At 40.6% G+C, this 16,609-nt stretch overlaps 2 protein-coding genes across 2 annotated transcripts; both read left to right on the top strand.

Annotated features, from left to right (window-relative positions):
- Positions 1–2,747: 2,747 nt before the first annotated feature.
- opn1sw2 (opsin 1 (cone pigments), short-wave-sensitive 2) lies at positions 2,748–4,830 on the top strand. The gene is given in 6 exon segments (XM_035904998.2): positions 2,748–3,129; positions 3,201–3,369; positions 3,467–3,632; positions 3,902–3,959; positions 3,962–4,140; positions 4,702–4,830. Coding segments are annotated over 6 exon segments (1,053 nt in total). The 5' UTR covers positions 2,748–2,750; the 3' UTR covers positions 4,804–4,830.
- Positions 4,831–10,059: 5,229 nt separating this feature from the next.
- Positions 10,060–12,790, top strand: LOC118453397 (blue-sensitive opsin). The gene is made up of 5 exons (XM_035905106.2): positions 10,060–10,571; positions 11,049–11,217; positions 11,331–11,496; positions 11,696–11,935; positions 12,488–12,790. The coding sequence occupies exons 1-5, from the start codon at positions 10,193–10,195 to the stop codon at positions 12,587–12,589; spliced, it is 1,056 nt and encodes a 351-aa protein (XP_035760999.2). The 5' UTR covers positions 10,060–10,192; the 3' UTR covers positions 12,590–12,790.
- Positions 12,791–16,609: the final 3,819 nt, after the last annotated feature.

Raw genomic sequence — 16,609 nt, 5'->3', positions numbered from 1 at the left:
ATTCCTGGAGAATTAATAGGAAAACACTGTTAAATTAAACAGTTTCTTTGTTGTTGTTGTTTTTTTACAGTGAGTGTGCATTTCCACAGTAGAACTCACAAAGACAATATTCCCCACTTTCTTCACCTACTTGTCATGAAGAGACTATCAACATTATGTCTGTCCTGCTGTATTTTGTTCTGAAGTGGAAAAAAATGCCCATACTCTGCCGTCTGCAGAGATCCATCCTCTACATCGGATAATCCTTTCTTGAGCCTGATACGATAATGAAGGTCAAGATCATCCATCCTAATACTAACAGCAAGCAGGTTAATCAAGATCAGACTGAATGTGATTTGCTGTCGTAATAGCGTTGGTACCTGGATTAGCAGATCCCAAAACAGTGTCCTTCAACTCTATAGTGGAGCTAATTGAACCATCTTGTGCATTGGTACACGCTAACGTGTTTGCTTATCTGTGGAAACATGTTTGTCAGTAGATAGGCATAACTTCATGCTCATTATGTTGAGCATACCCTAAAAACATATATTGGCTTCTAATTTTTCATTTTTATATTTCTTGCTTCTGGTGATATTCCTGGAGGAGTTGCTTTTTCCTTTTCTGGATAAATCCATCAATACATCCAGTTACAGTCATAGGGGTCAAGTCAGCTGATACTGTGAGAGGCAGAGTACAGCCTGGACAGGGTGACTGCCAACTTCAGAGAGTGACAAGATCAAAGTTACATAAAATTCCAATTAAGACCTACTAATTAACTTGTCATATAGGTTTTTGTTATATGGGGTGAACTTCCTGAGAAAAGCCTCACATGCACAGTAAGAACAATTCCACAGAGGAAGGCCCCATGCAGTTTCAAACCCACAACCCTCTTAATGCTGTCGCTTACTTAATGAATAAATAATTGTTTAATCATTGAATTAATTAAGTATTTAAATGTTTGACAGGCCTGTAAATGTATTCAGACTCCCTCTGCTGCTTTACTCCAGCACACCTACAATAGATGCTGCACTAAACATCACACAAAAACTGCCCTATTCCTGTGGATGTGGACAAAATCACACACTTCAGTGTCTTTCTAGTCCCTTAGGGCCACCTCTCAAACTCAGGTACATACTATGCAAAGGTCATTTTTCTGTAATGAAACAAGCAGATGGGTGACTTGCTGAACATGCAGAAGCCATGTAAGTCATCTTGTTTTCTTACTTGACAGGCAGCAAAGACCCAAGCTGGATCTGCATCCACCCTGAAATGATACATCCCAGCTTTGCTTTTGTACTTGTGAACAACCACCATAAGTCTTTTGATTTGAGATTTGCTTCTATAGTGTCTGTCTTTTCCAAGATCCCCTGCAGTCTTTAACCTAGTTGTCTGTGTTGTCCTTGATAAACAGATCTTTAGGATCTCCTGCCAATTTTTGGCAAACACAAAAGAACAGCATGGACATCACGTGTCTCCACATTCTGGAAACTTGCAGTCTGTAGAAGTCCCTAGTGTTCCTTTCCATAATTAAAAGATCCCAAAAATAATATAAACTAACAAACAGGTTTAAATTACAATGTCTTATTAAAGCAGCTGCAATGCATCAGGAAACAGCAGCTTATATAAATAAACTATAGAAACAGAAATTTTTATCAACATCTTTTTTTCAATGTTAAAAAAAACTGAATAAAGATGCTGAGGATGAGCAGAAATAAGGATGAAGACTCCTCAACATAAGTTGGACCTGCTTCGAGTGGAAATGCATGTCATTTTTTATAAACTGCTGCTGACTGGCTGTGCATATCATAGCTGTATTTTGTTAATATTCACATCCACACCAAATTGCTGAGGTTATGCAATTTTGTTTTTCCTGTATGAAATAGTCTATAACTTTTTTGCCCATTAAAATGAAATAAAGTTAGAAATAAGAAAGTGTTGAGCAAGCTAGTTTAATAATTCTATTTTCCTCCACTAACTTTCTTCCTCTTAAGTAAGCTTATGCACATCCTCCTCTGTATCGGATCGTTGGGACAACAATGAGCAAATTCTGCGATTAACCCGCCAGCTTAAATCGTACCTGAGAGTGTTACCATAAAACCTTCAATCTTGCATGCTAGTACTACAAAGACGCTCCCTTAAGCTCAGTAAAGGCAGCAAAATGCCAAGAAGGTAACACAAAGCTTGAGTTAAATCCCCATGCAAAATAGGGTGTAATCCACTTAACAAGAGATTATCAAATATAATGTGATTGGAAACCAGATTAGCAGGTGAAGACCGGCAGGGAACTTCCTTAGGAAAGAGGGATTAACCTCTTTAACCAAGTTTGGATGCCAAAAACATATCTAGGTTTGCACAGATTTTTGGAAGTCCAAATATGCTTGTGTTTGTTCCCAGATTCAAATACTTGTTAATTCAGATATCTGTCAAGTAACCAAATCTCGGAATTTAGCATCACAGCACGCAACACAGAACTGGAAACCACAGAAGCATTAACACCAGTTAATAAAATGAAAAGCTATGAAGGCAATTAAATTTGTCAATTAATTACTTAGTCAATTAAATAATCAATTAACCACTTTATAGCGATCAGTGTCATGAAACCCTTTATAAACGTCAATACGACGCACACAGCCAATAAAGACAAGAGACGGTAGAATTCCTAACCGCACAGCGTTCATGTCTGCTCCTTAAATTTATTATTTGGCAGAGCGTGCGCGATACCTAATTTGAGCCGTAACATCAGCAGGAGAACGTTGTTCGAAATAAGCAAAATGAGGGGTAAACGTGATATGGAGCTGCCAGAAGACTTCTGGATACCTGTCAGCCTGGACACAAACAACATCACGTCACTTAGCCCTTTTCTGGTTCCACAGGACCACTTGGGGGATACTGCCACCTTTTACGCCATGGCAGTTTTCATGTTATTCATATTTATTTTTGGCACTTTTATCAACGCCCTTACCATTGCATGCACCATCCAATACAAGAAACTTCGATCCCACCTCAACTACATCCTGTTGAACTTGGCAGCAGCAAACCTTCTTGTGTCCACTGTGGGCTCCTTCACTGCCTGCTGCAGTTTTTCATTCAAATATTTCATCTTTGGTGCGCTAGCATGCAAGATCGAAGGTTTCATGGCAACACTCGGTGGTAAGTCATTGGCTGCAGACTTATTTATGCTGATTTCTAGAGGGAGTTAAAGGGTTTTCCTGTCATTGCAGGTATGGTAAGCCTGTGGTCCCTTGCTGTGATAGCTTTCGAGCGATGGCTTGTGATTTGCAAGCCGCTCGGTAACTTTGTTTTCAAGCCCGACCACGCTATAGCCTGCTGTGCATTCACTTGGTTTTTTGCAATGATTGCCTCAGCTCCTCCACTGTTCGGATGGAGCAGGTAAGCAACAGACACAACATACTTCAGAAAATCAGCTGGCAACACAATGCATTTAAGTAGAACTGTACAATCAACGTGCTTCTACTTTTCCTTGCAGGTATATTCCAGAAGGCCTACAGTGCTCCTGTGGGCCAGACTGGTACACCACAAACAACAAATACAACAATGAGTCCTATGTGATGTTCCTGTTCTGCTTCTGCTTTGCTGTTCCTTTGACCACGATTATCTTCTGCTACTCCCAGCTGCTCATCACACTGAAAATGGTGAGACAAAATGAGATGGTTTTGGTCTACTGAAATTATTCTCTTGATGACTGAGAAGCATGTATACTTAAATAAATGCTGTCTTATATCCTATTAAAGCCTAAATCTAACAGGCCAGATCTACTTACCATTCAAACTGACACGCTTAGTATTATTAATATATGCAAGATCAAAGTACAACGTAAACTCTTCTATTTATTCACATGACTTGTGATTTTTTTTTCAAAATAACCTTTCCAACATGACCCTGATCAATCCCACATTAACAGGCAGCCAAGGCCCAAGCTGAGTCTGCCTCCACCCAGAAGGCAGAGAGGGAAGTGACCAGGAGGTGGTGATCATGGTGCTCGGCTTCTTGGTGTGCTGGTTGCCATATGCCTCCTTTGCTCTTTGGGTTGTGAACAACCGTGGGCAGTCATTCGATCTGAGATTGGCGACTATACCGTCCTGTTTCTCAAAGGCTTCAGCAGTCTACAACCCTGTTATCTATGTGGTCTTTAATAAACAGGTCAGTTACATGCTGTGCCGAGTAAGTACTAACTTATTTAGAAGCAAATGGGTTGTCTTCTCCTGGTTTTTAATACACCAAACAACATGTTTTAAAGTTATCTGATGTGCAGGAGCTTTGAATCGATGCTCTACTTTATTTGTGTGTATCTCACTACTGTGACTCTTTTATATCCAACTTAAACAACATGTTTGGTTAATTGTTTGTCCCATTTAGAAGGAATGTAAATAAAAGGGGTTGTAGGTAGGGGTAATCTAAGGGTCAATGGCTCAGTTCCCTTGCTGTGACTCTGTTAGAAGGTAGAGCAACAAGTCAGTGGTTGGATCCCTGGCGACTCCAGTCCATACACGTGTCCTTGGGCAAGATGTTCGTGCTTTGAAGATGTTTTTGGTGCAAAAGTCTACTAACCAACCTATTTTCTTAACTTTATATAGGCTGTACCATATCTTAGCTGTGGTCCTAAAGCTATAAATAATTGAGGTGTTTTTTATGCATAAAAGCTATGATACTTTATAACTTTGCACAGGAGATTTAATCTACAAATATGTTTTTCCCTTGCAGTTCCGTACATGTATGTTAGCGATGATGGGGATGGGAGGAGGTGAGGAGGAGAGCTCAACAACACAATCGGTGACTGAAGTTTCCAAAGTCGGGCCTGCTTAGGCAACACGTCAATGCTTGCTGATTTCTGAACTGTAAATTACAAAGAATGTACATGTATTTTATCATATGTAAAAATGTTACGATTTAAGTAGGAATAATCTGCAAAATGAAAATACAAATAAAAAACAGACACAAAATCTTTACTGAATCTCTGTGCTTGACTGAAAACACGTTTTCACTTGCTCTGTGTTTTTCTCCAACACTTAGAAGTTGTTAAAAAGTGCACTATGAGAGTATATTATAGTGTGCTATATAAAAGTATTTTTGTTATCATTTCAAATGTTATATTTATTATTTATGCTATTTAGTGTGTGATTAATATGTATTTGCACTTTTATTAGCAAAATGTTTTTGTCTTATTGTCTTAAACTTATTTCGTTCAGGTCACTCTCATGCAACCAAAATACAAAATATTATATCGTTCAGAAAGGTGTTTTATAACATAACAATCTGTATTTCACATAAGCACCATGAGCCATAGTCATATCCTTCAGCCATCTTGGTATTTTGAAAGTGGACATGATCAGTGAAGGAGTGGGCATGGCTGAGACACTGGTGGACATCGGATACACATGTAACTGCAACGTGACTGTTCAGTTAGGTAGATCTGTTCGAGGATACCTGGACCCGGGGTATAGAGTATGTTTGGGGAGTGTGATTGTGTGTACATGTCCATTTACGTTTATTCCTACGTTGGGTGAGTGCTGAGTGTTTGTATATGTGTGCATGAGGGTGGGAATGCATGTCTGTGTCTGTGTGTGCCTGTTTGTCTGTGTCTATATGTCAGGTCGGGTCTTAGACTCCACCTCTCTGGGAACTCCCAGGCCCTCCAAGTGTGGAGGCCTATCTCCCCTCACCACACTCCCTGCCGGTGACTGATGCCCTCAGGGGTCGGTGCATTGTTGGTTCTTGGTGTCCGGGGCTGGGCGCTCAGGTCATGTGCCAGCTCACTCCCGGTGGCTACTTGGCGGGGCCTGGCGCCTGCTGCTCGGTCAGGCCTCTTCCGGGGCGCGGAGGGCCCTCGGGCCTCCGGCCTCTGTGCCTGCGGCTCGGTTCACTCTGGCACAGCTGGCTGCCGGCGGAGCCGGCGGGCACGCCGGTGCAGCCCCCTCTAGTTTCTGCCTGGTGGCTACTGGGTGACCCCTCGTCTGGGGATCCTCAGCCCTTCCCATGAAGGTGGCACGGATGCCCCTCCGGTGGTCCTCCTTGGGCTCTTGCACTCTGGGGCCTCTGGATGTCTGGGGCCTGGATCTCCCCCATGCCTGCTTCATGCCCTGGGGGACAGGGCTATGGCTCTCTACATCCTCTTGCAGACCATTACATGGGGAAACCATTTGAATACAAGCGCGCCGATCCACACAGGTGTGCACACAGGTGTTCGCTGTTCGTAGACTTGAATCACACCTTTCTTGGCTGCTACTTCAAAGCACATTGTGCGCTGTCTGTCCTGCGTGCTGCACAACAACGTTCAATATTTGGTATTTGCTGCTGTTTACACTTAGCTAGATTAATGCGATGGTGTTGTGTATAGTATGTTGCTTTGTTTTGTTTTGTTTTTTTGCTTGTTTTCTACTCTTTTTCTCTCAACAGGTGATCCCGGAGATATTTTTTTTCCCCCCTTTCTCACTGTCCCTCTCCCCTTCTGTTTTTCTTTTCCTTCCTCTTTCTTTCTCCCTTTCCTATCCCTCACTCATGTCTGTCCCGTCTGTAACAACTGAAAATAAAATAAAATAAATAATAAAAACAAAGGTTGATCAAATGGACCAATACGGCAATGCCATGATGATCCATTTGGCAAAATAAATCCATTGGGTATCCTTGTTGGTCTTCAGACAACAATTCTGACGGCTAAAGAACCAAATGGGACAGGCAAAAAAAAAAAAAAAAAAAAGAAAAAAAAAGGTAGATCTGTTCTTAACCTTACCCTTGTTTGTCATCCTCTCTGACTCTCAGACCACAGTTTAACTAACATCATAACATCATCGTCTTTCATAAGACTAGAAAAACAACTGTGACCATGAATTCTTCAGAAAAGTGCTAGCATCAATCACGGGAGCTGTGGGATTTTTCCCAAAAGACTTTTATGCAAAAGGACTTTTCAACCAGAAGTCAGTGAAATTGCTATGTTTGGTCAACTTATCCAAACAAAGACAGGGTCACAGGGTCTGCCAGGTCTCTGTCACCAGCAGTAAAAACTAGCTGTCCACCTGTATCAATTGTCACCTTATAGGTTTGGAAATTAAAAAAACAAAAAAACAAAACAAACATAGAATATGGCCTGGAAGTCCCAAGGTCAAAATGGAAGATGCCCAGGAGGGTGGTGGAGAATGACAGAGCAGTGGGACTTCCAGATACAGACAGACAAAATGGTGGCTCCAACCGAACATAGTGGTTGTAGACAAATAGAAGAAGATGGCCATAGTGATGGATGTAGTGGTTCTGAATGACAGCAACATCAGGAAGAAGGAACACGAGAAACTTGAGAAATACCAAGAGCTCAGAGAAGAGCTCGAGAAGATGTGGAGGGTGAAGGTATGAGTGGTCCCAGTGGTAATCGGAGCGCTAGGTGGCTCCAGCAGATCCCAGGAACAACATCGGAGATCTCTGTCCAGAAGATCGCAGTCCTAGGAACAGCTAAGATACTGCGCAGGACCCTCAAGCTCCCAGGCCTCTGGTAGAGGACCCGATAGGATAGACCGCCCCCAGGGGCGAGAGGAAGATTTTTTTTGATGGGCCATCCTGCTTAGTTAATATTCCCTAGTCATCTAGTGTCATCACACACAACCACTGAACTAAAACTGAAAGACACAACCAGCGTCTTTCAGTTGGGGCAAGCAGGGCTAGCAGTGCTTGTATAGTGAAATCTAAAAACTAGGGATGGGTATCGCTTAGGTTTTATCTGATACCAGTACCAAACCGGTACTTTTGAAACGGTCCCGGTGCTTAAACAGTGCTCGAACTGGTGCTTAAAGAATGGAGAACACAAAATTGGTCCAAAAACCTCTCATGTTTAGCTGTTTAGTTGGTTAGGTGACGGGAGTATCTGCCATCAAACAAGAAGACAGCCGCATGTAACTACGACGGTGTTTTTGATAGTTCACCTTACGTGGTTAGCCTACTCAACGTAAATTACACACAAACAACATTAAGCTACTCACGCAGAGAAGAACATCCGTCATCATTTCTGCTACACTGGCAGGGCTAGGGGCCAGGACTCTCCTCTTCGGGTTCTTGGGGGTTGTTGCTAACTCCGGGTCCGATAATAGGCAACCCACCCGCAGTAGATGTGCACGGTGTGAGGTCTCGCAGCAAGCTATCAAATACGGCGCATTTCTCGGCTTTTAACAAAATGCTATACGTCGCCAGGTGTTTTATCAGATTCGAAGAGTTACCTCCTTTGCACAGTATCACCTTAAAGCACTTGTTGCAGGCTGCTGAGTTTGTGTCTTTTGTTGTGATGTACAGCCAGACTTTGACCGCTTCGCCTTGGGCATTTTTAATCTGTAGCTCTGCTCTAAAAGAACGTACGTACCTGGACGCGCCTACTACGCTTGCAAAGGTAAAATGATTGGCTAGAATCCAAAGTGTATGACATTTCAGGAAAAAAAAGCACCGAAATGTGCGCTGCTCTTCGCTCTGGTTACTACCGTTTATGTCAGAACCGGTGCCATTATGGCACCGGATACCGGTACCCATCCCTACTCACAAGACAGCTTCTGAAAATGCATGACTATAGATCAAGTAAAAAAAACACAAACTAAAGCTAAATATATTTTGATGTGAAGTGAGATGTGTTTTATTTCTACTTTTCCTAAAGCAATAGTTCTAAAACACTCCACCAGCCCTCGTCTTTTCCGGCTAACCGTAAATATTTACATGTAGATGAAAACTACAGAAAAGAAGTGTGCAGCAAAATGTAAGCCACTTGCATGACAGTGATGAACAGACAGTGCTGCTTTTTGTGATTTCAAAGAACCGGACCGCTCTCAAGCTGGAGATTCTGTTCTCTTTCCTGCTTGCAAAGGGCTTTTTTTCTGACACGCTATATAAAACATTTACTATGTAGTAAAAGTAAAGGTTTGAGAGTAGGATGAGCAAGTGTTTTTGTTGCATGGCTTCTAAAAGTGAGTCTGCAAGTTTGTCACTCAATGCAAACTGCCAAAATGGAGTTTACAGGCAGAAAATAAAATATATACAATACACAGACTGGTGATCTGTCCCTATTGTAGCTGGGACAGACTCCAGTCACCACCTTCCTAATCTAGAATTGGATAAGTGGAGGAAAATCAATGGATGGATGGATGGATACCAAGACAGTCCTGACTCATAGGTTAAGTATAGGCAGATGCTTCATCTGATTAAGATCTGTGGAATTTGGGTGCCAGGTCAACGGCTTGAACTTTTTGTTTTGTAACTCAAGCCAACCCTAAGATGTTTTTGTGACAGTACCTACTCCTGGACATTGTCCTGCTGGGTCAGACTGCTTCCAGTGCTGGGGGGAGGGGGGGTCTGCATGTTCTGGAACAAACAAAAGTAACATCCACATAAATACCAAAATCCAATGGTTCAAAAAAGTTTCTGGCAAGATTATCAGTGTTACAAACTTCACCTGTCAGTGGTTTAACATTTTGCCTAGAGCGGTGTTCACTGCAGTGGAAGTTTATATAAACTATGCTGTCTGAAGTGGTGACATAATTAACAGGTCACAGAGGAATGTGATATCCTCGGCAGGGGAAGAAATTTGATCTTAAAGGTTTGATAATGTTGCCAATCAATAGAGGGAAGACCCCCAAAAAGAGACCAATGACTCATTCAAAGGACCTGTAACCACCAACTATAAAGTAGATCTGATGAGTAGTTAGCAAGATAAGGGATGAAGAGACAGAAAAACTTTTTCCATAAGTCTGACTACTCCTTCTTGGTGAAAAATAATTGTGCCAGAAAAAAGGATAAATCAACACAACCTGGAGTACTGAGGGGGAGATGCACGCACTGACCTCTTGGAAGTCCCCGTGGATCAGATTATATGGTTCACAAACACACTGCCCTTACACTAGGATGTAATGAGATGATCCTTGCCAAGTCTGGTAATGCGATAGTAATCTGTGTATTAGCTAAGGGTAGGATATGTTGTTATCGGAATGCAAGGAAAGCTTTAAATCCTGTCCTTTAGCCAATTATGTTGAGCCTTAGCAATCATCAAAGTTCCTATAAATGCCGCCGTTAACTCCGCTTCAGACAGACGAGCATCTCAGATATAAGACGGAAGGAAAAATGAAATCTCTGAGTACTATTTGAAATTAGATGCAGTTTATTTGAAGCCTTTTAAAGTTTTTTTTTATTTAATATCGTTAGATATAGATTTTGATCGCAAACTCCATCTAAGAAAATGAGAGGAAATCGTCCCACCGAGTTCCAGGATGACTTCTGGATCCCCATCCCTCTGGACACCAACAATATCACAGCCTTCAGCCCATACCTGGTTCCCCAGGACCATTTAGGAAGCCCGATGATCTTTTATTCCATGTCAGCATTTATGTTCTTCTTGTGGGTGGCCGGCACAATCATCAATGTCCTCACTATCGCATGTACTGTCCAATACAAGAAGCTCCGGTCTCATCTAAACTACATCCTGGTGAACTTGGCTGTTGCGAACCTCCTCGTCTCTTCTACGGGCTCTTTCACCTGCTTCATCTGTTTTGCTTTTAAATACATGTTCCCTGGTCCAATTGCATGCAAGATTGAAGGATTTACAGCAACTCTTGGTGGTAAGGAGCATAATTATAGACTTTGTTAAGTAAGAAAAAAGGGTTACATCATGCATCATATTATTACACTTGAATTAAAATGATGCATGTGAGAGATTTGACCTATGCCAGTTTTTGTTAACCAAAGCGCTCTCAATAGGGATTTTTTTTTTTTATCTAAACTGCAATAATAATAATGATAATAATAATAAGCTATTTGTTTTTCCCATGACACATAAAATACATATTGTGTCCTTATTTGTAGGAGAAATAGAGCTATCAATGTACTGGTGCCAATATCATTGCATACCGTATGGTACTATATAAAGCTAACTTTATTTTGAGCACCAAAATGTTCTTTTTTTTCAAAGAATACCACATAAGGCACTGTTGTTGTTAAAGAAGTTGTTGGTTATGTGCTTATGAGAGCCAATATATAAAAAGCAGCTGCTGTTTCTAAATATTAACGTAGTTATCATTATCTTTGTCCTGTTGCAGGTATGGTTAGCCTGTGGTCTCTTGCTGTGGTAGCATTTGAAAGATGGTTGGTTGTGTGCAAGCCACTTGGGAACTTTGCCTTCAGGTCCAGCCACGCTATAGCATGCTGTGGATTGACTTGGGTCTGCGGTCTGAGCGCTGCACTTCCACCTCTGTTTGGATGGAGCAGGTGAGTACATATAGATTAAGCACTTTATAATTCATTTGCTCTAACCTTGATGTAAATGGTTCTCTTAGGGTTAATAACATATGTATACATATAATAATTGTTTCTCTTTCTAGGTATATCCCAGAGGGCATGCAGTGTTCCTGTGGCCCAGACTGGTACACAACAGGCAACAAGTTTAACAATGAAACCTACGTGATGTTCCTCTTCTGCTTCTGCTTTGCTGTCCCTTTCTCCACCATCGTCTTCTGCTACTCACAGCTGCTGTTCATGCTGAAAGCGGTAGGCAATATGAGATTGGTTAGCAATTGTCGAATCCTATGTTTAGGGCGATTGTGTTGTGTGTAGTTTTGTTTATTAAAGAGAAATACTAGAAGGCAAAACAAACCAGGGAAGGGGTGGGAATGAAGGAAAAAATATATTTTTATACTTACAATTTTCCAGTCTGATGCTGATTCTGACAAATGATCTGTCTCAAAAGGCAGTAAAGGCCCAAGCAGAGTCTGCCTCCACCCAGAAGGCAGAGAAGGAAGTGACCAGGATGGTGGTGATCATGGTGCTGGGCTTTCTGGTGTGCTATATGCCATATGCCTCCTTTGCCGTCTGGGTTGTGAATAACCGTGGGCAGCCATTCGACCTGAGACTGGCCACCATTCCTTCCTGTTTCTCAAAGGCCTCCACAGTCTACAACCCAATGATTTACATCCTCCTCAATAAGCAGGTGAAAAATCTTTGGCAGCTCGGAGTGAAATAAATTTAACTTGGCCTATATTTGCATCCATTTCACTAAACTGAAGCTTTGCTTAGTCTAAGCAGAGTAACAAACATGGAACATCAGCTTTGTGTTTTGTTTTTATTTGAGCTTGTGACTGAGTCAGCCACAGACGCCCTCTAATGGTGGCTGTTAGAAAATACAAAAGGGTTGACCCATCCTCCAAGACAAAATCTGATGGGCAGTTGAGCCTAAATAAACATGGAACAAAAAGAAGACACTCATTTATTGTCAATTTTCATGAAAATGTAAAAAAAAAAAAAAACATCAAGAGGGAGTAAATAATAAGTTACTGCCCTCCAATCACACTGACTTTTGTTGTGCCAGCTTTTGCTTTTATCCATCACTGCTGGTAACATGCTAATGCTGCACTGAGTGCTGGTCTGTCAGTCCCCTCCATCTCCCCTGAGACACTTTAATGTGACTAAGATGGCTTTTTACAAGGACTACTAAACAGATTAATAAGAAGTGACCAAAACCTTCCTCTTTATTCTCTTTTAGTTCCGCTCGTGTCTAAGGCAGATGCTGGGAATGAGCGGAGGTGACGATGAAGAGTCATCAAGTCAATCTACCACTGAAGTCTCTAAAGTTGCACCTTCATAGGTTACTCGTGCCCCATTTGGACAGCTCGCATACTGAACATAGCACAGAAATGCTAATAATGTGACAAACGTATTTTTGCTATTGTTAGTTAGTTTTATGCAGTAAAAATGTTTTAAAAAAATGCAATAAATTTCATTGATGAAGCAACTATTTGTGTCTCTAAAAGGCTCATCACTGCACATAATGATGGACATGATACTAAAGCATACCTTTTTAGCATTATATTTTATTTTAACAATCTTGTTTTGTTTAGTTTTTAGTTTGTTTGTTTTTTTTTTCAGTATAACATTCAGGTCATCAAAACCCATATTAGGTTTCAGAAATACTTACAGTATGATAGAAATATGTGTAAATATGTTTGATAAGTTGTGCTGCAGTTATTATAGGAAGCCCGAAATAATATATTTGTTTATCTTTTTAATGTGTAGTGGTGTAGTGCAAGAGAAAACCAATAAACTGGACACAATGTTGCTGCTTATATTTACAACATTTACTGCTCCTGGATCAGCTCATCACATAGATGGGCTCATAGGATCAGCGGGATATACTTGAGGTAAAAGGAAAATCCACAAATGCACATCAATGTTATTGAAGTGAAGGAAATGGTTCTAGTTTCGCACTTTAGTTTAGTCTTTCGTGGTGTACTCTTCATGCAGAAACACAAACACATGCACACACCTAGCAAGCCAGTAAAAGTTATTGAGTGAAGACAAGTACAGCAGAAACACACTCCTGTAAACATTCACATTGAAATAGAACGGTGAAAAGAAAAGAAAAAAGCTTTAACAATGATGCAAACCAACCTCACTCTTCTGATTTATTCACAGCTCATGGATTTGTTTCATAGCTTCTATTTATAGATGCTCAGAAAGCAGCATTTATCTCCGAGTCCTTATTTGAAACCCTGCATCAATCACAGCTAAATATGGTAAAGAAAATGGTTACATTTATTTGCAGGACATTTGTATGCAAATCCAACATAATGCAAAAGCCACATTACAGTTTTCAGTAAGTGTTTAATGTTATTGAGTCTGCTGAGCAAACACCCACTTTGTGTGTTAAATTGAAATATAATTGTTAATTTGCTACTGTGCTGCAAAAGGTGAGGGTCTGCAGCATTTGGCCTACAGATAGTGTCATAATTAATGACCTTTCACAGCAGTTCCAATAGAGATTAACAGAGAACCCGTTAATCCCATTGCAGCACTATTGGTTTACAATTCACCTAGAGTGTACTTGTACGATGGTCTTTATTGATTATGAACGAATGGGGATGAGACACAAAAGATCAACTTTTATCTTTGTAAAATAAAAATACTAGACGACAGAGAAAGCCCTTTTCCTCATAAAATGGTAGATTTCTTCAAATTCATGCTGATGGGGAAGCAATCAGAGGACACTGTGCCTCTAAGGCATCCACCCCCATACCATAATCATAACAAATGTTCGATTAGATCAAAACGTGCATATGCAGTTTCTTATATGTACCTACACATGCATATAAGAAACTCTATATTCCAGATGATTGTGATGGTTGAAGGTCACATCTTTCAGGCAGCTGCAGCCAAATATTCTCTGTTTTTGCTTGCTTGAAATCAAAATATTAATTGATGTAAGGGGGTTTGTTGACCTCACAGTGACTGATATTGGGGTTTTTTTGCAACTGAAAGCACAAACAAATCTAAAAATGGAACTATAACTACTCCTTCGGTGCTTTTTAAAAAAAAAAAAAAAAAAAATCAAAAACCTAAATGAAAATTGCAAGTTACATTTTGGATCTATAACTCTGTTAACCCTTTGCAAAAAAACAGTCCTTGACAAAATACCAAAAACTAAGATTACTAAGAAACATTGTTGCTAAGAAGTGAAAGTCACACAATCACACATCATACTAATATTTCTGGAATTGATCTCTTTTTTTGCACATCTGTACAGCAGGAGAGAAGGAGTAAAAACTTTGATCATCAAATCCTCCTCAAACACAGATTTGAAATTAATCAGAATTATCTGGTGTGAAGTAAACACAAGAAAGTAAAGATTGGCAAAGATGGAGCTGGTTCACGTCACACCAGTGGAGCAATTTGCAGTCATTTCCTGTCACTGCAAGTTAATGACTGGAAATTACCTAAGACAGCGAATGAATAAACCAGACCTCTTAGTGACTATGGTCATGGAGATACCAGTCGATAGTCGGGAGCAGATCTGAGTTCTGCTAGTAGTGAACTTTTGACAAACACGAATAGTTCAGAACTAGCGGAATTCCAGACCTACCCTCGAAACATCACGCTGTCATGTGGAAAAAGCAGCCAGAGTAAAACAAAACCAAAAAGCCCTTTACCTAGCATCATCCCTACCTCTCAGGTGATATGTAAATTTACATTAAGAGATAGATCCCTAGTTAACTTCACATTTTAGAAATGTCTTTGTTTAACCCACTGTTGCTTCCTAATCTAAGGTGGAAACTGTTAGCAAGTGCTAGCATGAAGAGAGACACAGTTGGAAATACAAAAGTGGAAAAATATAAAGAAAATTTACAACTCCCTCTAGTTTTGAGGTCCATCCTTTTCCTGGTGTAAAGTCCTTGTCCGAGGAAGGGTTCTTATCAAATCTGCATGTCTGCTATCCGTGCAAGAAGTGGACTCAACAAAACTGCAGAGTTAGGGATTAAGGTAAACCACTACAGCAGCTTTGAGGACCCTTAGCTTTCCCCTGAAATGAACTGCTGTTCCGGAGAGATTAAAGTGTTACGGAGCGAGCATGCCAAAAGTAATTACTCTGTGTTAATCTGTTTTGTGGAGCAACATGAGTTGTCCGTATAATCTGCTTTGGCCTGCTTGGAGATGAGAAATCTTCGCTCACTTTTCACTGTGTCAAATAGGTTAGACATTCACGGCTAAGACAGGAGAAGGTGGTGCAACACAGCTGCTGTCCTTGCAACGTCTTCAGCTAGGAACACTGGTGCAGTGCTGCTATCATATAATGTTACAGTTATGGTAATGTTTGTAGCCAGTGAAAGATCCACAATGAAACTTTGCAGATGAGGAATTTCTTTCAGAATCAGATATTTGAAAGCTGACAGCTACTTTGTGATTTACAGCCAAGGAGCTGAGTCACACTTATATTTAGTGCATTACAATGAGTCCCCTTGGAGACAACAGGGTTTGGAAAATAAGTTAAACAGCCCGTTAACAACAGAAATGAACTATTAACCTACTGCGCTGACCTGTTACCTCAATTGTGTTTTTTTGAACAGTTAATACTGACACATCCTCCTCAGTCAGTGGCAAATCCGGACTTTCGGGAGCATACCCGGTGGGACACTTAAAGCATCGCATTGGTTTTGCAGTCGTAAACAAAACATTCTTATCAAATTTAACAATGATCACATTAGTTAACCTGTCCTAAAAGTAGGCCACATGTTCAACTTTCTGTGGCTGTGACCTCTGGGTGGCACTAGATCAGACAGGGAATTCCCTCCACCCAAATCGTTATACTTAGTTTGGCCGAAGCAGCTCAGCTTTAGTCTTTTTAGGTCATAGACTGTATAAAAAAGATTAACATAGTGTACAACTCTGAAAGTTGAAAGCAGTTCATGATTCCTTAAACCTGCTCTAATGATTAAAACTGTCGTCTGCTACCCGAGTTTATGATCTCTGTTGCGAGTGAATGCAGTGTGATTTAAATGTTGTTAATTATGCTCCGTGTTATAGTCAAGAAAGACCACAGAGCAGCATTTGTTTTAAGGAATAATTGTTGCAGCCTCGTAACATTGTTGCTGCCACTGAAAATTACATTTTATTCAGCTTTAAATGTGCATGATGGTCAGCTTGATGAATAATACTTAGGAAATAGCAACTTTAAATATGATTCAGGACTGAGACCTCATCTGTAATCCTAAATATTAATCTAGTGCTTTGCTAGCATCACACAGTGTTTTTGTAGCTGTGTTATCTGGAACCTTTATACTTGTTTTAGCTAACATTAGCTAAGATGTTAATATCTTTGACTCAAACTCCAAAA

This window comes from Neolamprologus brichardi, chromosome 5 (genome assembly GCF_056152115.1).
Source record: "Neolamprologus brichardi isolate AB-2024 chromosome 5, ASM5615211v1, whole genome shotgun sequence".
Taxonomy (NCBI): Eukaryota; Metazoa; Chordata; class Actinopteri; order Cichliformes; family Cichlidae; genus Neolamprologus; species Neolamprologus brichardi.
The sequence above is the reverse complement of the archived record's forward strand: the minus strand, read 5'-3'. Positions and strand labels throughout refer to the sequence as shown.

Coding starts and splice junctions, on each gene's coding strand:
- LOC118453397 (XM_035905106.2), top strand. CDS start 10,193: ATGAGAGGAAATCGTCCCACCGAGTTCCAGGATGACTTCTGGATCCCC. Junction 11,218..11,330: donor CCTCTGTTTGGATGGAGCAG/GTGAGTACATAT, acceptor TTCTCTTTCTAG/GTATATCCCAGAGGGCATGC. Junction 11,936..12,487: donor ACATCCTCCTCAATAAGCAG/GTGAAAAATCTT, acceptor ATTCTCTTTTAG/TTCCGCTCGTGTCTAAGGCA.